Raw genomic sequence first — 27,123 nt, 5'->3', positions numbered from 1 at the left:
CAGATAATTCTCCCGTCCTTGCTTGTTGTAGGCGGACGTACGAGTTCCTGGTACATAAGGAGCTGGTGCTTCTCCAGGACCAGGGAATTTGATAGATCTTTTCAGAGCAGAAGATCAAATGGCTAAGATGTTAGATCAAACCAATAGTACTTCAAAGCAGGATCCAGCGCGGTATATCGTGGCACGGCTTCTCTTGAGATACGATCTTGTCAGATGTTTGAACTCTCCAGACGGTGAATATTAATGGTTGGAATTATGGAAATTTCGGGGAAACAAAGACAGGAGAAATATAAGAAGGAGGGCCTGAGAATAGTATTCCAATTTGTTCCTGGAAAGAGGAATTAGGAGAAATAAAAATATGAGATATGACACGATATCTTTTCAAGATCTCATTACAGCCGTTTTGTTATATACCTGGTTTCATGAAGCGATACCCTTTAAAATGTATTAAAAATGTAGATGAAAGCGAAATGATATGAAGCCTGTGACTCTATAGAGGACCTATCGCCTCTCCTGCTCTAGTGATACTTGTATTCTCCATCTCCATTGTGGAGCATCTTCTTAAGGACTGTTGTTGTTTCTGTGTTATTTCTCTAAGAAATTTTAAATAAATTGACAACTAGATGTTACCATTCTCCTTGCCAATTGGGTGTGTCCCTGTGCAGTCAGTACTGATTGAACAGTTTCAGAGTAGACGTTTATGGACACACCCAATTGTTAATTTATCCATATATATTTTTAGGAGGAATAACAGAGGAAATTAAAGTTTCAAGAACATTTAATTACATTTGCATTTATTTATACAACAGATGTATAGATATAGATGACAGCGGGTGAGCCAGAAGCTATGACCCATTTACCACCGGCCACAGGCGTTGGCTAATGAAAGTACTACTTTCATAATCATATGCCTGGTCTTACTGATAGTAGTGAGAGCAGGCATACGATGATGAAAGTATTCGTCAGCCGGCGCCTGTGCATTAAATAAAATAAAAAAATAGCGTGGGATCCCCTCTATTCTTGTTAACCAGTACAGGCAATGCCAACAGAGTAAACACACATAGTAAAGTCCTTTAATCGAAATAAACATACCAACGCTTTTATTTGAAATAAAAACTCCCTGCCCTCTTTTACTCATTTATTCACAAAAAAATTAAAAGAAAAAAGTTATACTCCCCTATCCGCTGATAATACATTAACGGAGATGTCCCATGACGTTCCGAATGGTTTGGAGATCAGTCACATCAGTGATGTGCCACCGGTCTCCATGCTAGCTGGCTCACACTGAGCAGAGCGTGAGAAGCTCTGCCTGTGACCGGAGCTAACCTTAATGACGTCACCGCCGGTCACAGGCAGAGCTTCTCATACTCTGCTTAGTTTGTCCTGGATGCATCATGCCATCGCTCAGCAATGCATCCAGATATGGTCCAGGTGTTCTCAGACTGGTAAGAGACGATGGATATTGAACCCCCCAGCCTAAAAATAGTAGCTCGCCATCCCCCCAGAAAAGGCGCATCTATTAGATGCTCCAATTCTGGCGCTTTGCCCAACTCTTCCCACTTGCCCTGTTATGGTATCAAGGGGGGTAATATTATTGGGGTTGTTGTCAGCTATGTAATGTATGAGACGCCCCCATTACTAACCCCATAAGTTTAAGTTAAAAAAGACACGTAATAAAGTCCTTTATTTGAAATAAAAACACCCCTATCCTCTTTTACCCATTTACCCAATAAAAATAAAGAAACACAGTATTCCTCACCTGTCTGCTGATAAGCCAAAAATTCCACGACATTGTCCAACTCAGCTGTGACCGAGCTGTCTACTTTAGCTTGGCTGGTTATCATAAATGCCCCCCACGCTGTTTTTTTAAAATTATTTATTTAAATAAGCCTTTTAACAACCTTTGTTCGACCTGCCGAACCCAAACAGTAACACGTACTTCCTGGAAAAGTCTGTGTTTGGGGTCCGTGCACGGACACTAGGTGTTTGGTACGGACCCCAAACTTTTCCATTCGGGTTCGCCCATCCTTATTCATTATCATATGTCTTCTCCATTAGACTACCCTGGACCTGGACTTGTATGAAATTATTAAAAAAAGAAAGTCAGCCTTGTTTTATTATTCCTTCCCAAGACAGCGCCTTCCTTGTGTAATGGATGTGTCTGCTATTGCACTGAGCTACAATATTAGACACAGCCCATATACAAAGTAGTAGTGTTCCTGTAAAAAGACAGCCTGCTTATAAAAATGTAGCTGTTTTCTTTCAAAAACATTGCCACAACTGTCTGCAGGTTGTTAGTGGTGCTGCAACAGTGCCAGACAAAGCCCCAGGGTAGATATGACCTATTCTTCTAAACATATAGGTTTTCGATTAATATTCCTGTAATGCCAAAATGAACCTTTAGAGGGCAAAATACTCAGAATCCTTGGCTAATCCAAATAATTAGATGCTGTAGAACTTTTCAGTTTTCTCTACAACATATTTAGATTTAATGTGTAATCAATCGAGCAAAGGAGCAAAACCTTTACTTATATATTGCCTTTTATGCACTCCTTTACTTATATATTGCCTTTTATGCACTCTTTTACTTGTATATTGCCTTTATTTAATTTATGTGCATTATAAATTTATAGATCCCAATGTGTTAATTAATAATTTCATAAACCATGACTGCTGCAACGTAATAGACTGTGTTGGGCTACCTTTTGGTTGTGCAGATGTAGCAGAGCTGAATTTGTGTTTGCTCTCTTATAACTGCAGTGACTTTGCATTGTGATAATTGAGCGTTAATACAGATGTGATGGAACACATGTGCAAAGTTATGCTGCATCTGGCAAACTCAGCTCTGCTACATCCAAGCACATTTGTTCAGGAGTCTGCCTTGGGATGCACTAAGCTCACATTCTCATTACCACCACTAGTGGCTTGTAATGTATCACTTGATATATTAGAGCTCTCCATTGGCTGCTGAGTGGCTATTGCTTCAAAGAAAGTCATGTGACCATGCCGGAAAGTGTCGCTCTCATCACTCGATCACTAGAATGTTTTGATCTTTTTTTCCTCCAGTCGAGCTTATAACTCAAATTGTCTTTACCTTCTTGTTTTGCAGTTCAGTCCTTCACCTTTACCCCTGCAGGTACTGTCCATTAGTCTGTGTTACCTCTACACCACCATATCATTGAAATCATTAGCTCTCAGAATTAAATATAATTAAGTCACACCAGCACAATTGCTAACTATCATTTTTAATTAGGATCTGGCTAGCAATTATTGCTGTACTTGAATGGACCCAGCCCCCTTCAAGATCATTCATCATTAGCAGAGCCCCTAAGTTTCTATACATCCAGCAATGTCCTAAGCTTGATCTTAATACATGGCGTCCTCCTCCAAAATGAGTTTTGAAAGGATTATATTTATTTCTGAGAGATGTATATATCATCCAGCCTGCTAATAAGATGACTTCAGCTTCGCGCGCAGGGAATTCTTCTCTTCAAAAAAGCCTATGAAGCTTAAAGAGGACCTGTGATTTGCCATAAATAGATATACTTTTTGCCACCTGCTGTGAATGCCGGTGTTCTTCTCAATCCGGTGATGTTTTTCTTTTGTTCCTGCGCCTCTCCGTTCCTGAGATACGGCCTCTTGTTTTCTGTATATAAATCTAGTCTTTTTTTACTTAGGGGGTGTGGTCATAAAGAACACACCCACAGAGAAGAGTTGAGGACGACGCCCACTGGGCACAAAAGACTAGATTTACATACAGGGAAGACTGAGTCATATCTCAGGAATGGAGAGAAGCTGGATCAAAAGAAAAACAAATCCAGATTCAGGAGAAAAGTGGCTTTTCCAGGTTAAAAAAAATTAGATATTTATGGCGAGTGACAGGTCCCCTTTAAAACCATTATTTCACCAATTTCAGTATGTGCTAGATACATTTTACACATCATTAACACTGCAACATAGATTATTACAAGCTGTATCCAAAATGGGCGAATATCCTCTTTTTCTACATCCTTTACTTAGATTCCCCAGATACAACCATGCACCACAAAGTTGCACTTGGCACAAAGAAGGGGAGCTGGCACAATGCAGGTATATCTATTTGATATAATGAAGAAATAAAGCAACATTTAAGTATGGCAGGCTATTTTCAAGTTATAATTTACCTATCTAGTAAGATTTGCAGCAGGGCCAACTAAATACATTATTTAAAGTGGTATAAGCTGCAATATTTCTTTATACCACTAGAGGGCAGACAATTAGCTTAATAGTTGAGGGGGCTGTTTGCATGTTTGCTATAAGGTGTAACCTACTTGGACACTTGTAGTGCTTACGTTTGCTATATGTAAAATTTGGATTATGGTAAATTGTGTGGGGAGAACAATATTTATTTCAAAGCAGCGTGTCTATATAGGTGGCATAATACATCTCAATTAAATGCCAATGTATAGGTAGTGTGAACCAATAAAATAATAGTTAATAGAATTGTATGGGCAAATTGAGGGGATTTGGTACTGGAGAGCCTATGGGACACAGTTATTGCGGTCAGAGAATGAGAGGTCACAGATGTCAGGCCAAAGTCATTATAGTCTGGTCACTATGGACATTTGATAGATCCGATTTTAATATAGTTCTGCAGTCCAGTGACTCTGAATATAGACATCTGTCAATCATTTGTAGGGTATCACCAACCTGCAAAGGGCTCTCCATTATACACAATGAACTAAGACTTTATTAAGTCTTGATTTTTATATGGTATCTTAAAGAGAACCTATCAGAAGAGTTTTCTTATCTAAACCACTAGATATTAGATTAGCTTCTGTGCTTCTAAATGTGTTCTTATTTACACAATTTTTCATTAACTTGCTTGAGTCGAGAAGGTGGGGCTCCTCTAGTCCGTCTGGAGTCAGGAAGGTGGGGCTTTTCTGTCTGGAGTCAGGAAGGTGGGGTTCTCTGTCTGGAATCATGAAGGTGGGGCTCCTCTGTCTAGACTCAGGAAGGTGGGGCTCCTCTGTCTGGAGTCAGGAAGGTGGGGCTCCTCTGGCAGGGGAATCAGGAAGGCAGCGCTCCTCTGTCTGGAGTCAGGAAGGTGGGGCTCCTCTGGCAGGGGAATCGGGAAGGCAAGTCTCCTCTGTCTGGAGTCAGGAAGGTGGGGCTCTGTCTGGAATCATGAAGGTGGGGCTCCTCTGTCTGGAGTCAGTATGGTGGGGCTCCTCTGTCTGGAATCATAAAGGTGGGGCTCCTTTGTTTGGAGTCAGGAAGGTGGGGCTCCTCTGTCTGGAGTCAGGAAGGTGGGGCTCCTCTGTCTGGAATCATAAAGGTGGGGCTCCTCTGTCTGGAGTCAGGAAGGTGGGGCTCCTCTTTCTGGAGTCAGGAAGGTGGGGCTCCTCTGTCTGGAGTCAGGAAGGTGGAGCCATTCATACACAAAACCTCCCTAGACTGCCATGGTTGATTGCAAGGACCTTGATGGCAAGCACACCCAGCTACATTGCGCATGCATCAGAAGAAGACCGCAGCTCATGCTGTCAATAAAGCCAAGTCTTCCCTGATGTCTCCACCTACTTTTCTCTAGCAGTTAACATATGGCACATGTAGAGGTTAAATCATTTTTATTTTTTTAAATTCCGCCTCTAATTTAGCACATAAGAACATTTCTAGAAAATACAGGGACTTTCATTTAGACTTTAGTTTCATTTAGACTAACTCACGTATAAGGATTGCAGTGTTGTTGAATATAATGGAAGAATGGAAGAAAAACTTTATTTATTGGCCTATCATAATACATGGTCTACTTAAAGGAGTATTCCAATGATGGACTTTTTGACTGGCAGCAATCAATCATTTCAGCTCGTTGTTCTTTATTTAATATGAATGCGTTCTGACCTTTGTTTAAATAAGAAAAAACGCATATAGTGTACAATCATAATTAAAACAGCGAGAGATACCGAAATCTATGAGAAAGCAAGAGCTCATATGTCTCTAGAATAAATGTAGAAGCAGAAAACTAACGATCCGATATGTTCGAAAAAGCCACATTCACACGTTCAGTATTTGGTCATTACAGGGATGGCATCCAAGTACTCTCTGATTTTTCTCACCGACCCATAGACTTGTACCGTGGAGTTTGAGTAGTGACTTGGGTCATGCTCTCTGATTTTGCAAAGTCCACTTGGTCCCCAAAAATACATGAACAATAAAAGGTACGAGAGAAAAAAACAAATAGAATTTATAATCGTGAAAAACTGACATCTGAATGAGCCCTAATGTGCGGCTCTATCTGACCTGATCATTCTTGACATTGATGGGTTTCCATTCCCAGTGCCCCCCCATTAAAGCATGTTAGATGCTAAAAGCTTACAGAACCATAAAAATTCCTGGGCTAAGACGGAAGCTGATGCTGTCAGGCAGGAATGCATATTTTAATTACAAGGACTCGGATCTGACAGCCTTCCCCTGTATTGATTAACTACTGACTGGTTGCAATGTTTTGTTTCCAGTCCTCATTCAGGCAGCGATTATCTGATATTTGGGATTCTTGTTTTTAATTCCCTTTTTATAAGTTTATTACAGGAATGTATAGCATTTTAATTAAGTGAACATATGGGCATTCCTCTAATATTAGGATTACTGCTGACATGATGGCTCCATCGGTAGCTCCGTGCCAGATGTGTTCTTTACCTTCAGAGAGAGCCCTTTCTTTGTCTAGTAGAGGGAGCACCTGCATGGAAGCCGGACTACCACTAATCCTTATGTGATACGTTTGTTTGATTTGTTTCCTCATTGTCTATTGTCTTGGTGTATAAGAAATGTACATTTGGAGGACAAAGTCGGCTCACTATGGGGTCAGATACTTATTATGGCTCTTTGTACTTCTCCCACGTTCATAAAATTATCAATTAAATAAAGTATGGTGTATAGGGCACAACGACCTGCTTTCAAGCCATTGCACCTGTGTTGGGCCAGTCTACCTGATGGCTAGCTCCATTCCTGTGATTGGCTTTCTTACCTCTGGCATCATAGAGATTTATACTTGACTTCCACTTCTGTATTAACAGTATGACTTTACTTGAAGCATAGCCAGTCAGCAATGGTTAAAGTGAATGTCCACCGTAAAGCAGCATTGTATGCACTCATGTGTTATTGTCTTTTGATAAGTCTCATTCATTTCTGAAATAGAGGTCCAATTCCCCTGGGGATATGAAACCAGTGTTCAGTTTTGTGGTTGGAAGTGAATGGGAGCCATCCTGCAGACACTTCTTTCCTTGGCTGGATATTTCTCTCTTTTTAAAACTTCGTCATAAGTGGTTTTATTGGGATTTCAGTCTCCCCAAGACTTGAGCAGCTTGAAAAGGTTGCCTTAAAGTGAACCTGTCAGCAGGATTTTGCTAAGTAAACTACAGACATTGTCATGTTGCCGCTGTTATACTGATTAAAATGATACCTTGTGTGAAGAAATCCATCTTGTGGTTCTTGTGTAGTGTTAGAAGTTTTCAGTTAATGAGATGCTCAAGCTCATGCTCCGGGATGGAACTGTAGGCAGAGTCTTATCTTCCTGCTCTAAGCCAGAGAAACCAAGGAAAGAGTCTGCACACAGGCCTCCCCGAAATACAAACAGTCTGTTTCTCTGTCTCTATGATGAGGAACATGTTTGTGCTTCGGGGCCGGCTGTGGGCAGGTCTCTCTGGCTTAGAGCAGGAAGATAAGACTCTGCCTACAGTCCCGCCCCAAAGCACGGGCCTATCATTAACTGAAAACATCTAACACTGATTACACAAGAACCACAAGATAGATTAATTCAACCCAGGTATCATTTTAATCAGTTTAACACTACCAACCTGACAATGCCTGTAATTTACTTAGCAAAATCGTGCTGACAGGTTCGTTTTAAAATGATAAAAATCTTACTGCCTGTCTGCACATCTAAGGAGAGTATAAAAGCTGTAGTTGGATGATACATCTTTGCTCTCATGTTCTTTGTATCCTACTTTGGTTTTACATTGCAATGCATGTGGACTTAAATTGATCCTTTACAACTCAAAAATGTCACCATCCTCAAAGTTTACCATGGTGCTTACACAAAGGAACATTTATGGATACAGGAGGAAGCAAAGCAGGTGGTAGTGCCCATCACACCAGATACTTCTCATTTCTGAGTCTGTAAGACAGGAATGTTGGGTAACACCACCTTTTCGATTTCCACCAGTCTTGACAAATGTTCCTCATTGTACCCAGTAAACCCTTAATGCAATCCCACATCTGCTAACAGATCAGTAATATAAACACATCCAAAAATATTACAGATATAACAGAACTCATCATGAGGCCCAACTCATTTAGGTATTCTAGAATGATGCATTTTCTTTGTTTTTACATAAGACTGCTAGTAAACCTAGTCTTAGCCTGAGTCCTGTGCATGGAGACTAAATGGCAAAGGACAGTCAGTACATTGTCTTGGTAGAGTGTAGGGATGAACACAACTCTCATTTGTTTAAGGCATATTTGCTTGAATTGACTAGGAATTGGGAAATTTGATGAATCCAAAATGAAATCTGCCCCCTCAAAAAAAAAGTTTATTATGGCCCAAGGTCTCTTTTGACCCCTAAGGTGTTATATCCAAAAAGTTGAAATTGGAAAATTATATTCACTTGTTCTAAGATCCCCACAACCCAATTGTCATGCCAGTAAAGTTTCTTGCCCAGTCGTTGGCTCATTTCTTTTCAGTATTTCAGCACTGACTGGTTCTAACATACTCATGTGGGCTGCAACTCACATTGTGACGTGCATTGCGCCCCACTTGATTGCATGGAGTAATGCACTTAATTTATGTAGGTTTTGCCCCATATGGTCACATGACGTCTAGTCAGTAGGTGAGAAGATGTGAACATATGGTAGCTTGGTATAATTCTTTATTATTATTTTTTCGTGTTCCCGGCCATATAATCAAGCAGTATGGCAGCTGTCTGGCAAAACTGAATTTTTGAGAAATTTCTTCTTTTGCATATCTTTAGTAATAATACAGTCTTTGTTTCCTGCCATATGGGCTCCATTGGACTTTGTATGGTGCTATTCTAAGCTAAAGGTAATGTATATATGGGAGAAACTTCCATACATATGTAGTCCAGTAGAGCATGGAACATTTTCTTTCTGTCCAATTTATCTAAAATACAATTAAAAATCTCTGTGTATTCTTCTGTATCAATTCAGATTCATAAAGAGGTAAAATACAGATTTCATCAACCTCTATGGCAGACCTATTACAGCCAAGTGCATTGAACCTTAAAAAGGACCTGTCTCCGAGTCAAAAAGAGTCCAGTTTTTTATTTTATTTTATTCCCACTGTTCAACAGAGAGTTATCATTATTATTATTTTTGTTTAATCTGTGATACGGTTTCAGAAATATGGGCCTTATTATAAAGTTCTACTTCTTATGGTGTTTACTAAGGGGGCGTGGCTCACAGTGTAATAATGCAGAGGAGCCTAAAGACACGCCCCAGAGGAGCTTGTGAGCAATGTCCTCTTGTAAAGACCATATTAGCACCAAATAAAAAGGCCTTTAAAAAATAAAAAAGCAGAATTCTGAGGAGAACAGCGGGAATAAAATAAGAGCCAAAACTGGACGACTTTGACCTGGTGACTGGTCCTCTTTAAGGAACCTATGACAGTTTCAGCTCTGCTTCGTCTGTATGTCATTTCTATTCATTCTCTTTGGTCATGTGCCAATACAATTATGCTGAGCCTGGAGAAAAAAACGTATCTTGCGGTCTATATTTGTAATTTTTTATCCTTCCTCTCGGAGCACATACAAACCCATTTAGAAGAGTACAGCAAAATAAATGATCTTCCTTTGTGTCTGATGAAATCACAGGCATGCCAATTTTTTATTTTTCTTAAGAGCTGCATTTTCTCGCCAGAGCTGTACGTTTCATATAATGCAGTTATTTGGTAATGGAGTAATTACTACTAGGATTGCACTCTGACGACCATTGTGATGATGAGCTTGGCATTAAAACATAATTGACTTTGTTTTTCTTCTCGCTTTTAATCCACAGTCACATTTCAAAGAGGAGACGGAGGACTAATGAGTAACGGAAGGTAGGCCGTGAAATTAAAAAGCCATCTTCTAATTGTACACCTCTGTCTTTGTGTCCCAAGGCTATGCTACTCGGGGGCCTTCGTTTCGGAGCAGATCAGCTATCTAGAATATTACAGCACAACCCAATGTCTTCGGTGAACACCGACCCAGATGTTTCCCATTTTATTCCCAGAGGTCTAAGGGGGAGAAAAAAAATCCTCGAAACCAGCGTAGCGTAATAAGTGATGTGTTCATTTGCAAGCAGAATGTTTATTGCATTAAGAAGATATTAGCAAATGAAGTTGCCATTGCCTAAGCCTGCTTATTGGCTCCTTATAAATTGCCCTGAGTGAACGATTACACATAATCGATCACAGAATAAATGATTCACGGATGATGGATAGGCTGTGGATTGATAGGACTGAATTCCCCTACTTTGGTTACTCAATTGAAACTGATAAAACTTGATGGTGCCCCCATATATCCTCATTTACATTCCCTTTTTGCCAATATAGAGATGGCAATTAGACCTTGGTTACAACTCGCAATCTCTTATTTAATCAATATTTTAGCAAAAAAAAAGGAGATTAGGCCTAACGAGAGCTCATGGACGTTGCAGGAAGAGTGTCTTTTCTTTATTGCCGTTGCCTAGGAAACAGGGTCTTCTCCTAGGGAATTATAGGAAACGTTTTATTGGAAAACTACTATGATTATTAATGCTACTTTTGATTTGACGAAATGCATTTTAGCTGTTATGGCTGGAAAATATGATAAATGTGTAAGCCGAAGAGCCTCTTATATGCTCGTGTGTTTAGGAGGCACTGACATAAGGAAGCTTAAAAGGGTCACAAATAATTGTCCTGGAACAGATCTAAGTGTATTCTGCTGGGGTAAAAATGTAAAACATAACATACAGAATTGTGCAGCGCCCTAATGCTGCTTCTTTTGGAAAGTGAACCTGTCACTTCCCATTAATGTGTATTTTGTACCTGCAGTAAATGCCGCTTTTCTCCGGAATCTAACTATGCTTTTCCTTTGTTCCTGAGCCTCTCCGTTACTGAGATATTCCCCCCTCCCTTTTCCCTATATGTAAAACTAGTCTTTCTATCCAACTTGGGGTGAATCTACAGATAATCATTAAGGACCACGCCAACATGGATAAAAAAAATAATTATCTCATAACTTCCCTGCTGCCTTGGTGCTCCTCACCAATCTCCTTCCCAGTACAGTCCTACGCTGTCACCTTTGCATCACTGCTGATTCCAGTGATCGGCTGCAGTGATCAAGTGAGTAGATGACACATGTCATCTAATTGATAGTAAATAGTGATGAACGAGTATACTCGTTGCTTGGGTTTTCCCGACCATGCTCCGGTGTCCTGTGAGTATCTTGGTGTGATCGGAGATTTAGTTTTTATCGTCTCATCTGCGTGATTTGCGACTTGTAGACAGGCTGAATACATGTGGAAATTCCCGAACATATAGAGATTCCACACATGTATTCAAGCTGTCTAGCAGTTGCAAATTATGCAGATAAGACGACGAAAACTAAATCTCAGAGCACGCCAAAATACTCAGAGGACACCCGAGCATGCTCGGAAAAACCCAAGCAACGAGTATGCTCGCTCATCACTAGTAGTATACAGAAAATGTGGATGGTTCCCCTGAGTGGCTATTTATTGTCGTTTACCACATTTTTATTGATTCCAAAAAGTACCTCCAACCTGCCCTGGCAATTTTCCATTTTTGCGCTTTTGTTTTTTTTCTTCCCTTTCTACCAAGATAGCGGCATGAGGGCTTGTTTTTTGGTGGGAAAAGTTGTAGTTTTGAATGATGCCATTCATTTTACCAATACTGGAAAATGGGAAAAAAAATCCAAATGCGGTAAAATTTATAGCCAGAAAATGCAATTCACAATAGATTTTTAGCTTGTTTTTACGGTATTCGCTGTTTGGCAAAAATAACTTGCCAACATGATTCACCAGGTCGGCACGATTACAGGTTTACCAAACTTCAGTAGTGAAGTATAAAATAAAAAACACGGTCTTCAATGAACGCCAGCCACAGGCTGGTCTTTACACCCCACAATCATGTCCCGAGGGGGTTGATGGGCATGTGGAATCAGAGACAGCAGCATCTAAGTGGTTAGCAGCGTAGGGCGGGCACATGTTGTAATAGTAAGTCATATGTTGGGAAGGGGTTAAAGAGGATCTTTTACAGAATTTTTTCAATTTCAATTGAGTATCTTTTCCAATTGGGAAACTCTTACCAACTGGACATATATCACAGAACTTTTACGTGGGGGCAGCTGTTTTTGATTCGCCATCATAAGAGGAAAAAAAGCCAACATCCACAGAAACATTCTATGTTATACACCCAGTAGATTCAAGGAAAAATCGACTTAGTTCTTACCGGGATGAAATAACTTTAGAACGGAGGGCCACTGAAAAAATAAAAGTAAAAACTGTTCCAGAATCGGTGGAACAGCAATTGGGAAGGTACACTACAGTGAAATGTCTTGTTTAAGCATGATTCCAATATGATCATTGGAAATATACTATGTATCAAATAGGATGATAGTCAAAAAAAAAAGTTATGCAGACTTACTTATATTTGATCACTTTGGTCAGATAAGGCGTAGCTGTTCCTCAGTGGGCAAGAGATGGGCATGCTCAATAGATAGAAAATTCATTAGTGTAGGACAATACAACAAATATGACTTTCCAAATTGTTGACTCTATTTTTGGTGACAATTCTTCTCCTCTGACCCAGAACTTCTTCTACTATAAGCAAAAGTCAGTCACATCTGTGTTCTTTTTCAGCTAGCTCTCAATGATAACCCAGGTACTGACGCTTATGGCACATGGTGTTTTCCTAAATTCACTGTTGACCCATTCCAAATCATTTGTCAAATTCAATGAGAACATTTTTTAATGTAGTCATTTAAGAATTCACATAAGATCAATTCACCAAAAGATCAAACTGGAACGTTCATCACCTACAGATATCATCGACACCAGAATGCATCCCATCACCATGGTAACACGAGATTTAAGGAATGAACTCAAGGAGATTAAATGTATTTTATAGTAGTTTAATTCCAGCCCGCCTTGTCTTATACTACAAAGCTCAGCGGGGAAAAAAAAGGATCAGTTTACGGATGACAGGCACATATTTGAAATGTGAAAGGTGAAGAAAAAAGTAGCTTAAAGTCCTGGAAATGACTGTTTCCGAAGAGTCATTGTGAGTGATTGCTCCCTTGAGGTGTTCATTTATCACATAGCCCCACGTAAGGTTTCCTCTCGAGCTGATAGCTTACTCCATTTCCCAGACAATATATTTCATTCAGATTCATGGAGACACGACTGATGATTGGATGAAGTGATTTACATTTCGGGATTTTTTGTACTGCCTTGAAACATTTTTACCGATATTGATAAATAACGCATCTTCTTTTTAACTCTACAGTCGCCCAGGACTTTTAAACCCAAGTGACCCCAATTATCCATGGCTTGCCGACTCCTGGCCAGCTTCCAGCTTGCCAGTAAACAACAGCAACAACGGACCAAACGATCTAGTGAATTTTGGATGTGGAGGTCAGTACTTTTTTTTTTAATAACATTTAATCTTCATGATGGTGTAAAATCTTTATCATATGCTGAATTTTTATTAGGTTGTCTAGAGAATGCAAGCTAGAAACTATGCGCAGGATAGGTGATGATAACTGCTGATCGGTGGGGTCCGACTGGTGGGACTTGCACCAATCTGCTAATTGGGGACTTTTTATTGCAGTCAGGGCACCATTATTCCTATTACAAAATTGTGCAACAGATGGGACTCCCGACCACTGCTTATTTGTTCTCTAATGCTCGGCAGCACCATATGGTGTGAGTGGTGTGCTGGTCAAGAATGTGCACTGCTGCGCCATTCTAGTAGGGATAAAAGTTTCCCGTTCTGCTGAACTGTGTGTTTCCTAAAACGTGGACCTTCACAGACTTATCTTATGGATATGTGATCATTTGATTTGATTTGCACAGATGATGGAATTATCGCTGTGGCAACTAAGGATTTCCTGAAAATGTGATCACTTGGTGGCTCTTGAGGACTGGAGTTGGGGATCACTTGGCCTATGGCATTGCTGGAAATAGTTCTATAACTTAGCTTTTTGCAGAAGCCCTATAGATAATGAATGGAGCTTGAGGAACAGCATAGCCTTACATTAGCAATCTTACTATATTATGTGCTGGAATGCATGTTTCAGCCATGGTAGGGCTCGAGAAGACCGCCATATGATTTGTAGGTACACTATAGGGGTATAGTATGCTAGAAGACCAGAATATTTCTTAATAACAATGAATTACTTTTCCTGGCTGAAGTATTTTGTAACCATCTCTTTTCAGCTTTTCTCAGGTATTCCAGCTTTAGTTACTGTAATCAATGGGAATTATTTCGGTAGCAGCTTGTGGTCTTGATCCTTCCTATACAAATCCTCTAGAAATCAAGCGTCCACTATTGATTGACTTTAAAGAACGCATCTCAAGCTGATATTTCTATTCTTCTAGATGTGCCTGTTGTAGTTTTGTCCTAAAGCTAATTACGTAAATACAAGATTTATTCTGCACCCATAAAGGCAATTTATAAGCAGGTTGACGTGATAATTTAATGTGTGTTTGGGTTCAATAGACCACAGATTAACCTCAATACAAGAAAGATCGCTATTATTAAAGTGAACCAAACTCAATTAGCAAATACATTCTCATTCTGTGTAATTACTTCTAATAGGCCTCATTTTTATTTCTTTGCTATAAAGTATGGAAAAATGAAACAGATATAAATTTAACTAAGAAAATAATAAGTGTAATTACATGTTTGGCTACATTTATATCTATGGTTGTATCGACAATAATATGGTGAGGTATTTAAATGCATTTTTGCCTCTTCAAGGCAATAATGCAACTGCCCACTACATCATTAATAACTCTTAACATATATCCAAATGTGGAAGGTTTTTTTTAAAGAAAAGTTAAAAAAAATAGCATTAAAGACTAGTGTTGAGCATTCCGATACCGCAAGTATCGGGTATCGGCCGATACTTGCTGTATCGGAATTCCGATACCGACTTCCGATATTTTTTCAATATCGGAATTCGGCATCGGAATCGGAAGTTCAGTTGATTGACGGCCTGACGTCATCATGATGCGTGGTGTGTGCGCATCATGATGCGCCGTCATTTCGGGCCTTCCGGGGGTCTCTGCCGGCCTGCCGGGGGGCTGTGCCGGCCTGCCGGGGGGCTGTGTGGACTGCCCGGGGTCTGTACCGGCCTGCCGGGGGGCTGTGCCGGCCTGCCGGTGGTCTGTGCACCCTGTGGGGGTCTGTACCGGCCTGCCGGGGGGCTGTGCCGGCCTGCCGGGGGGCTGTGCTGATGTCCGGGGGTCTGTGCAAGCATCGTCCGATGGGACTACAAGTCCCATCGGGCGATGCCTGCTACCATGACAGTGATTGACACATTAGCCAATGATGGGACAGTAGTAGTCCCATCATCCGGCTAATGTGTTAAATGTTAAAAAAAAAAAAAAAAAAAAAATACTACATACATACTACATGCATGCTACATACATACTACATGCTACATACATACTACATATATACTACATACATACTACATACATGCTACATACATACTACATGCATGCTACATACATACTACATGCTACATACATACTACATGCATGCTACATACATACTACATATATACTACATACATACTACATACATGCTACATACATACTGCATGCTACATACATACTACATACATACTACATACATACTACATGCATGCTACATACATACTACATATATACTACATGCATGCTACATACATACTACATGCTACATACATACTACATATATACTACATACATACTACATACATACTGCATGCTACATACATACTACATACATACTACATACATACTACATGCATGCTACATACATACTACATGCATGCTACATACATACTACATGCATGCTACATGCATGCTACATACATACTACATGCTACATACATACCACATACATACTACATACATACTACATACTACATATATACTACATGCATGCTACATACATACTACATGCTACATACATACCACATACATACTACATACATACTACATACATACTACATGCTACATACATACTACATATATACTACATGCATGCTACATACATACTACATGCTACATACATACCACATACATACTACATACATACTACATACATACATGCTACATACATACTACATATATACTACATGCATGCTACATACATACTACATGCTACATACATACCACATACATACTACATACATGCTACATATATACTACATGCATGCTACATACATACTACATATATACTACATGCATGCTACATACATACTACATGCTACATGCATGCTACATACATACTACATACATACTACATGCTACATACATACCACATATATACTACATACATACAATACATTCATACAATACATACATAGACATACAGTACATATAACATAGAGTAACATACTTACCAATACTTGTCACATTGTTCCCCGAAGCCATTGTCTTTTCCGGAATAAATATTAACATAACAAACCACAAAAATACTCACCCACGATCCGAAGCAGTCCACGAGTGTGTCCCACGACGATCTTGGGTAGAGAACTGCAGCATCAGATGATGCTGCCGTTCTCTACGGGCTGCAGGAATCCAATGACGGAAGGTAGGTATCCTTCCGCACTGTATTCCTCCGCCACTTAAAAAAAAAAAAAGTCCCTAGTCTCACTTTATGCCATTGCTGCGTGGGAATTTCCCACACAGCAATGGCATAAAGTGAGACTAGGGACTTTTTTTTTTTTAAGTGGCGGAGGAATACAGTGCGGAAGGATACCTACCTTCCGTCATTGGATTCCTGCAGCCCGTAGAGAACGGCAGCAACAGCTGATGCTGCAGTTCTCTACCCAAGATCATCGTGGGACACACTCGTGGACTGCTTCGGATCGTGGGTGAGTATTTTTGTGGTTTGTTATGTTAATATTTATTCCGGAAAAGACAATGGCTTCGGGGAACAATGTGACAAGTATTGGTAAGTATGTTACTCTATGTTATATGTACTGTATGTCTATGTATGTATTGTATGAATGTATTGTATGTATGTAGTATATATGTGGTATGTATGTAGCATGTAGTATGTATGTAGTATGTATGTAGCATGCATGTAGCATGCAGTATGTATGTAGCATGCATGTAGTATATATGTAGTATGTATGTGGTATGTATGTAGCATGTAGTATATATGTAGTATGTATGTGGTATGTATGTAGCATGTAGTATGTATGTAGCATGCATGTAGTATGTATGTAGCATGCATGTAGTATATATGTAGTATGTATGTAGCATGTAGTATGTAGCATGCATGTAGTATATATGTAGTATGTATGTAGCATGTAGTATGTATGTAGCATGCATGTAGTATATATGTAGTATGTATGTAGCATGTAGTATGTATGTAGCATGCATGGAGTATGTATGTAGCATGCATGTAGTATGTATATGGTATGTATGTAGCATGTAGTATGTATGTAGCATGCATGTAGTATATATGTGTTATGTATGTGGTATGTATGTAGCATGCATGTAGCATGCATGTAGTATGTATGTAGTATGTATGTAGTATATATGTAGTATGTATGTAGCATGTAGTATGTATGTAGTATGTATGTAGCATGCATGTAGTATATATGTAGTATGTATGTAGCATGTAGTATGTAGCATGCATGTAGTATATATGTAGTATGTAGCATGTAGTATGTATGTAGCATGCATGTAGTATATATGTGTTATGTATGTAGCATGTAGCATGCATGTAGCATGCATGTAGTATGTATGTAGTATATATGTGGTATGTATGTAGCATGCAGTATGTATGTAGCATGCATGTAGTATATATGTAGTATGTATGTTGCATGTAGTATTTATGTAGTATGAATGTAGCATGTATGTAGTATGTAGTATGAATGTAGCATGTATGTAGTATGCATGTTGTATGTATGTAGCATGTAATTTTTTTTTTTTTTTTTACATTTAACACATTAGCCGGATGATGGGACTACTACTGTCCCATCATTGGCTAATGTGTCAATCACTGTCATGGTAGCAGGCATCGCCCGATGGGACTTGTAGTCCCATCGGACGATGCCTGCACAGACCCCCGGAGCCTGCACAGCCCCCCGGCAGGCCGGCACAGCCCCCCGGCAGGCGGCACAGCCCCCCGGAGCCTGCACAGCCCCCCGGCAGGCCGGCACAGCCCCCCGGCAGGCCGGCACAGCCCCCCGGAGCCTGCACAGACCACCGGCAGGCCGGCACAGACCACCGGAGCCTGCACAGACCCCCTGGCAGGCCGGCACAGCCCCCCGAAAGGCCCGTACAGACCCCAGAGAGGCTGTACAAGGGCAGGAAAGGGTTTTTCTTATTCCGATACCGGAAGTCCCATAGACTTGAATGGGACTTCCGGTATCGGAATCGGCGATACCGATACTTTTTTTAAAGATCGGCCGATACCATCCGATACGATACTTTGAAGTATCGGACGGTATCGCTCAACTCTATTAAAGACGCATTACAAGATTTCTCTGAGAATATTATTCTTATTAAATGACCCCAAGATCTCTCTAAACAGGGACAAACTATTAACGGAGAGCCGTCAATGCCAACTTTTTTTTTATCTATATACTGTACAGTACATTAAAAAAAAATTCATATGGTTTTATAAACAAAATGAAGTTTTATCAAAATTTTACAATTCAGGATATACAAGTTTTTCTGAACTCATTATCAAAATTTTCCAACCCCTTGTGTTGTGTGTTTGAATTAAGAACCTAAAAGATGACTGCGCAAAATACACAGATCAATAAAAACCCATCAAATTTGTGTTATTAACAGGTCCGATACTTTGACCTCAAAATAGATAAGCCACCATCCCAGGTATCTGGCAAAGACTCGCTCTCCTCTCTTGATTGACAGCTGTCGGCCAACCCTCATTTGATCAACAGACATTATTAATCATTACTAATGACTGTTGGTCAAATAAGTGTTGTCTGATAACTATTAAAAGTGTATGGCCAGCTGAAAACAGTCTTCAACCTAGGTGGATCATCTGCACCCAGTGAAACACCAGCCTAAAACAGCCCTCAGCCCAGGGAGATCACCTGAACCCAGTGAAACAATACACAGTGATAATGGGGCCCCTGTGTAGCTCTTGTCCATAAAGTAAAAAATAAAAAATCAGCAGTAAATATACAGTAAATTTCTGAGAGGGGCGTAAGGAAGCACCAGCATTACAAACTGTATGTGGTAGATGAGTGATAGGGAGGCCTGTTGAAGGTTTCATATGAATACCCAGGATCAAGTTCCATTAGAGATGATCCAGCTGTAGAAAATTGGATTTCCTGAACTTTATAGTTTCACGTGATATTCAACATTTTCATATTCGATTTTCGGATAACCGAAAAAAAAACTTGCCCTCCACCATTTCATGCACTGCTGAAGCATCAGAGAGCAGGCTAAGTTCATTTTCCATTATTGCAATGCATAATGCCTTGCAGCTATGATATTGAGAAGATTATGATACCTTGTACAGTGGTGGTCAGGTCATACGCAGAGTCATTTGCATCTCCATAGTAAATGGGTAAGTATCTCCCTCTTGTAGAGTATAAGCTCTTGCTGTCAGCAAGGCTCTCTCTCCAGCAGAGTGTAAGCTCTTATGGTGAGCAGAGTCCTCTCGCTCTCCTGTAGAGTGTAAGCTCTTATGGTCAGTAGGGTCCTCTCTCTCCTGTAGAGTGTAAGCTCTTATGGTCAGCAGGGTCCTGTCTCCTGTAGAGTGTTAGCTCTTATGGTTAGTGAACTCTTCTCTCTCCTGTAGAGTGTAAGCTCTCATGGTGAGCAGAGTCCTCTCTCTCTCCGATAGTGTAAGCTCTTATGGTCTGCTGGGTCCTCTCTCTCTCCTGTAGAGTGTAAGCTCTCATGGTGAGCAGAGTCCTCTCTCTCCGATAGTGTAAGCTCTAATGGTCAGCTGACTCCTCTCTCTCTCTCCTGTAGAATGTAAGCTCTTATGGTCATTTAGGTCCTCTCTCTTCTATAGAGTGTAATCTCTTATGGTCTGCAGGGTCCTCTCTTATGCAGAAAGTAAGCTCTTATGGTCAGCAGGGTCCTCTCACTCTCTCCTGTAGAGTGTAAGCTCTTACTTTCAATGGGGTCCTCTCTCACCTGTAGAGTGTAAACTCTTATGGTCAACATTGGTCCTTTCTCTCTAATGTAGAGTGTAAGCTGTAATGGTCAGCAAGATTCTCTGTCTTTCTCCCTACTTTCCCCCATATATATTTTCTGAGCAATTACAAGCTTTCCAGTATTGAGAATTGCACAAATTTATTATCTACAAATTTTGGGGGGAAAACTTGGTTAATTTGAATTTTTAAAAATACACTCATGTCTAAGTTTCACGACTGAATCTGGAAAATCTAATAGGGCCGTAATAATTGTCAGTAGAAAAAATTATGCCAGCTCACTAATTGCCATAGTCTAGTGTGCAGGAAAATCACAATCGGAATATTCATGTGATGATGGGAAAAAAATAAAAAAAAGATATATTTTGCTCCTGGTAAAATTTCTTTAAACTTTATTCCATCATAGATTAAAAAATATAATTCTGATACAAAGCAGAAATGCAGAGAGTGACTCGTTTTGAAGCGTTGACAAAGCTGTGATGTCAATGATGGAATATATATATATATATATATATATTTTTTTTTTTTTTTTAAATTTTTTCTCATAATAATTGCCACCCAGGCTTTCCATAAACATTTTATAAAGAAAATAGAAAATAATTACTTGAGTCAACGTGTTACAATGTTGTCTTGCATCTCTGCCATCCTGGGTTCAAATCAGACCAGGGGCAATGTGTACTTTGAGTTTGCACGTTTTCCATTACCTGATTTCCTGCCGTTCGCCCAAAATATAGATATAGTTCATTTTGGAATTTAAATTGCGAGCACAAGTCTCCGTACATGGAATGTGTTGGCTTTATATAAATGGATCAAGTAAATGACCACTAATTAACCCGCAAATAATAAAAGTCCTGATTAATTTATTTACACATATTATTTCACAATGTTTCAAGGCCAGTTAGAAGTTTTCGATTGTGTATGCAGTTTATCACTTCGTCCAGACTCGGGATCACACACAATATTTTATATGGTGATTAACGGACAGCTTTAGCTACTCAGAGAGATTTACTGTGTCACTTCCAATCAGGCACCAGATTCGCATTGTTTTCATGGAGGGGTGGTAGATTTCTGAGATTTGTGGATTCATTTTCTTGTTATTTGTCAGTAGAGCAGACAGCTTGACATGAAATGAAGTATGGAGTCCGTTTTTACCCCGCCTGTTGTGAAATATTCTAAACTTCACCTTCTCACTTGAAGGTGTAAGGATGAAAGGATGGTTTTAAGCAGTGGAACGTGAAGGACAAGTGCTAGGCCTGTCACGAATGCTGATAGCCAGGCGATGGTTGTACATCATTCTTCTTTCATTGGTTCATGCTTTCTTGTCTCAGCTGAAATGCAAACGGACTGAATGAAAATGTGTGTATTTATTTTTTTTTATTGTAAACTATAATAGCTGAGAATTCCTGATTTTCTCCCTTCTTATGCCAATAATGTAGATGTGCTACCAGCAGTTCCAGGCCAGGGAGACAAAACGGCGACAATGTTGTCTGATGGCGCAATATACAGTAGTATCGACTTTACTACCAAGTCCAGCTTTAACTGCCCGGGGCAAATAGCACAAACCACGCCATATGCCACCACGCAGATTCTGCACTCCAACAGTATCCATGAATTGGCGGTTGACTTACCTGACCAACAATGGAAATCTTCAGCCCAGCAGAAGTCTGACCTGACCGGATTAGGGTATTGCCTAACTGATCAGGGCAAAGGAAACAATGGTAAGTTGTAGAAGTGTAGTTAGATGAGGTTTCCCGTTTTCGTGCATGTAGAAACCTTACGTGTCATTGTAGATAACTGATAGTTGTTGTCACCTTCACTAATAGAGGATGTAATGCATGCAGATTTTTGCTAAAAATCTCCAATTGTCCTTAAAGAGCATTACCCCCTTTAAAGGAAAATCTTCTATCAAATTATTTTTCTAATTTCATCGACTTTTATATCTGTTTCTATAATGACCATAGCTCTATAGTGATGAATCTGCTGACTTTTTTTTTACAAAGACAGTGCCACCCATATTCATTGGCTACGTCTGATATTGTTTGGTATTGCTGTAATCACTTGCGTAAGGATAGTGACAGCCTTTGGATAGGAGTGGCACTGTTTCCTGAAAAAGAGCAGAGGTTGTTTTTCTAACTCTGGAATAACCATTTAATGGTAGATTTCCTGTGCAAGGGCCCAGAGAAAGCTTAATGGCAACCCCTATGTTATCTATGATGAAAAAATAAAATTGCAAAACTCAGGTTGTCCGTGGCAGCTGTCCCAGAATCCTGCAACTCTCCTGCCACTTGTGGCATCTTAGGCTCCTCTTCTGATTAGTACACAAAAGTAACATCGTACATGCATCGCATCGCGACTCAATGAAGTCTCAGCGGACTACTAGTCAGAAGAGGCACCCAGAATGCTAAAGTTAGTAAAAAGTTTCAGGGTTCTTGTCCAGGAGCTTTTGACAGTGAATGTGACTGCTGGACCAAAACCCAGCAAATCTGCAATGTGTGGCATCTTTGGCTCCTTTTCTGATTATTAGGCCTGGTGTGACCTCATGCATGCATTGCTCTGCAACGCAATGAAGTCTCAGTGGGCTACTGGTCAGAACAGGCACCCAGAATGCTGGACTTAGTAGGAGGCTCTCAGGGTTCTTATCCAGGAGCCATGGACAACTGATATGGCCGTTGGACAAGAACCGAGCAAATCTCCTGCAACGTGGGGCATCTTTGTCTTCTCTTCTGATTACTAGGCCAGGGTGACCTCATACATGCATTGCTCTGCAATGCAATGAAGTCCCAGCAGGCTACTAGTCATAAGAGGCCCCCAAAATGTTGTAGGTAGTAGGAGTTTCTTAGGGTTCTCAGGGTTCTTGTCCAAGAGCCATGGACAACTGATATGACCATTGGACAAGAACCCAGCAAATTTCCTGCCACCTATGACATCTTTGGCTCTTCTTCTGATTAGTAGACCAGAGTGACCGCATACATGTGTTGCTCTCAGTGAACTACTGGTCATTAGAGGCACCAGAAATGCTAGGGGGACTAGGAGGGTCTCAAGGTTCTGATCCAGTGGCCATGGACATGTGATGTGGCCCTTGGATTAGGGTCCTGTGAATTTTTTTTTTGTGCTAAATTCTAGTTGTCACCATGCAGCTGTAGGACAAGGTATATCAACTGAGCAGATGTTTTTAACTAATTTGATAGGAGATGTTCTTTCTTTATTTTAAATTAAAGGGGAAATGGTCTTTCAATAAACCCCAGTCCTATATCCATTTCAAACATTCAACCTCCTGCCTCTGTCACCTCCGCTTCAATTGCAAACTGCATGTGGCGCATGAGCTTTGTACTAATCACATGATGCCACGGTGACCTCTGCCCTTTAACCCTTAGCCTTACTTTACATTCCCGACTATCGTGCTGAGGGATTGTCAAATAGAATGCCACACAACCAGTCACAGGATTTCAGCACCACCAGCTCACACAACAGCTCTGAAAGAAGCGGCAGCCTTTCAGGTTGGTGTTCACTGCGGGATACAGGACCTGTGTCTCAGATGTCTGATATAACACTCATTGTATGCTTTAATGTGTGTGTGTGGATGCCTAACTCAGTCACTGCACGAGACAGTTGGTCTTACTCTAATAGTACACTATGCATATCTCTGATTCATGATTTATATTCTTTGCAAAATGTTTTTTTTCTACTTGTACCCAAATGAAAATATTTTTTGCTTCTAATCTGTTAATGGCTTACTCACTGAGTCATTTTTATCCCATTCTCACAAATTATTGTACAACTTTGCTAATTCTTTTAATTTATATAGGAAAAAAATAACCAGCTACTAGAAGTTCTGGTCTTCACTAGTTTATCAAAGGATCCATTCTTGCACATTTTTTTATTGAGTCATTGAGCTCAATGGATAAGGCCACCCCTTTCGATTACATTTATCGGGGCATATAATCATCGTAAACGGGATCCCCTACTTGAGATCTTCCTGAAAGGGCAGGTGCAGACAAGTGAATGTACTCACATCTGAGAGAGTCAGTGCGATTAGGCAAATTATGCTTTGATCAAACGCTGATCAGTGTTTGATCATAGTGTGATATGATTTTCTCGGATGAGGAGACGACGGAGAAATATAATCCTCCATCTTCTCTATTCTGTCAGCCAATGGAAATCCGTACACTCAGATATCATCCGTGTGCAGTCCGATGGTTTCCATGGACTTATTAACTTGCATGCCTGAGTTTGATCCAACTATAGGATGCAAATCGATCATGCTGCGATTTTCGATTCAGTACGAGGAAAAAATCTGACATATACACGACCCTATAGAATAATATTGGTCCAAGTGCAATCTGATGTTTTGTCGGATTGCACTCTTACAGAAAATATGGCCATGTGCACGAACCCGACCAGTGGGGAGTCACTCACAAGAACAACTTTTACTTTGATTGAATCACCAGTCACTCATTTGATAAGAAAACGTCCAAAGGTTTCTGAAGTTGTAATAATCAGATAATATCCAGGTGGGCTTTATTATTTTTTTAAAGGGTTGTCTTAACGAGAAAACCCTTCATAAAACTGCATCCAGTCAATGTCACCCTTCGAGCCCAGTCTATCCCCACCAAATTCATAGTACTTAGGAACTTGGACCTTTCTAAATGTAAAGCTGTTAAGTTGTGAAATAGAAATAGAAGCTGCCTCATTTCTATTTTGCACCTCTCTTTATTTATATGAATGCAGTCAGCTGAGTACAGAATGGGTCTTTTTATTCTGGTTGCCATGGCTAAGTTCAGGGACATATACAGTTCTCTATTGAATTTCTGTTTCTTTTAAATGTATTGTTATAAGTCTTAGAAAGCATCGGTATGCTTAGTCTTTTTTTAGACTAGTGGAAGACATTGTATTTACATGCATACAGTACACATACATAATACTGGATGTTGCCATGAAAACCGGAATAAAAAGTTCCATTGTATACACTGATGACTACATTGTACAAATGGAAAATGCTAAAATAAATAGTTTTATATTACAAACTCACCTTTTTCTTCTTTGTTATGACTAAATAGCTTTATTTAAATAAAAAACCCCTTTAATAAAGCTTTCATTCTAAGATTTTAATAGAATCTAAGCAGGGGTGGTTTTTGAGAATCAAAGAGACATCCTTGAGGAAATATGATCTAAACTGGGCAGGTCAGACATAAAATGTGTAGACTGCAGGCTTTATCTTAGTTTTAGCTTAGCTTTAGCTTTTCTGAATAAATACCCATCCATTAGAAAGTCTTTAAAGGGTATATATATATATATATATATATATTTAAATACACACAGTGCCTTGAAAAAGTATTCCTACCCCATGAACATTTTTTTCACGTTACACCCACAAACTTAAAGTGAACCTGTCAGCTGGATTTTGCCAAGATCACTACAGGCATTGCCATATTGATGATGTTACATTGATTAAAATAATACATGGGGTGAAGAAATTCGTCTAGTGGTTCTTGTGTAATCAGTGTTAGAAGTTTTCAGTTAATGAGATGCTCGTGCTCTGGAGTGGGACTGTAGATAGGGTCTTATCTTGGTGCTCTAGGCCAGAGAAACCAAGGAGAGACCTGCCCACAGGCTGCCCCGAAGCAAAAACAGTCTGTCTCTATGATGTCAAACATGTTTGTGATTCATAGCGGGCCTGGGGGCAGGTCTTTTCTTGGTTTAGCCTAGAGTATCAAGATAAGACCCTGTCTACAATCCCGCCCCGAAGCATGAGCATCTCATTAACTGAAAACTTTTAACACTGATTACACAAGAACCACAGGATGGATTTGTTCACCCCATTCATATCATTTTAATCAGTGTAACAGCGCCAACATGACAATGCCTGTAGTTTACTTGGCAAAATCCTGATAACAGGTTCACTTTAAATGTTTATTTGAAGTTTATGTGATATACCAACATAAGGTAGGAACTATTTGTGAAACAGGATAGAAATGATTACTACTGCAACTCTTTTGAGGTCTGTCTGTACAAGCTTTGCACATCTAGAGGCAGAAATTGCCTTATCCTCATTGCAAAATAGCTCTAAATTATTACGATTGGATGGAGGCATCTGTGAGCAACAATTTTCAAGTTTTGCCACAGATTCTGAATGGGACTTAGGTCTGGACTTTGACTGGGCCATACAAACACATGAAGATGCTTTTGTAATGGGCTGGGTGGTGGAACCACTGTGCCAAAGCCCAAGGAAGGGGCGTGACTAGGAGTTTCACCCAATCCGACCACAGACATGCAGCAGCTAACAACACCTCGATCCGTGGAGAGACTACTACTCGAGGACTGACCTTGGGTAGATGGCAGCTGACCCCTAGGAACGGCTAGCTAAGATGGCCTGTGGGAATGTCCAACAGATGCAGACAGGCAGAGAAGATTACAGGAACTGCAGGTGCAGACAAGACGGTCTGGAACTGCAGGTGCAGACAGGACAGTCTGACTGAGAGAGGAGCACTGGTGGGTGCAACTGGCTCGGCTGCCTTTGAGGTGAGCACTCGCAGGTGCACCTGGCTCGGCTGCCATTGAGGAAAGCACTGATGGGTGCGGTGGAATCGGCTACCATTGGAGGAAGCGCTGGCGGGTGCAGCAGGCTGAGATGCAAGTGCTGGGACCTGAGAACTGACAAGGCAGTTTAAATAGTAAGTGACCTCCAGCTATTGGCTGCGGACACTTTAAAGGAACACGCGCGTCC

General features: G+C 40.2%; 1 protein-coding gene across 10 annotated transcripts in view; it reads left to right on the top strand.

Moving 5' to 3' along the window:
• Positions 1-27,123, top strand: part of ROBO2 (roundabout guidance receptor 2) — a 582,091-nt gene that overhangs the window by 527,480 nt on the left and 27,488 nt on the right. For 3 of the 10 annotated variants that reach the window (XM_073584461.1, XM_073584456.1, XM_073584455.1), the window contains exons 18-23: positions 3,110-3,136; positions 4,021-4,089; positions 10,048-10,090; positions 13,538-13,665; positions 21,836-22,117; positions 23,774-23,896. In XM_073584461.1, coding sequence (XP_073440562.1) covers positions 3,110-3,136; positions 4,021-4,089; positions 10,048-10,090; positions 13,538-13,665; positions 21,836-22,117; positions 23,774-23,896 — 672 coding nt within the window. The remainder of the gene's footprint in view (positions 1-3,109; positions 3,137-4,020; positions 4,090-10,047; positions 10,091-13,537; positions 13,666-21,835; positions 22,118-23,773; positions 23,897-27,123) is intronic. The other 7 variants (XM_073584462.1, XM_073584458.1, XM_073584464.1 and 4 more) reach the window with 5 other exon arrangements.

Source organism: Dendrobates tinctorius, unplaced genomic scaffold (genome assembly GCF_039654945.1).
Source record: "Dendrobates tinctorius isolate UK_male_01 unplaced genomic scaffold, ASM3965494v1 ptg000084l, whole genome shotgun sequence".
NCBI lineage: Eukaryota > Metazoa > Chordata > Amphibia > Anura > Dendrobatidae > Dendrobates > Dendrobates tinctorius.
The sequence above is the reverse complement of the archived record's forward strand: the minus strand, read 5'-3'. Positions and strand labels throughout refer to the sequence as shown.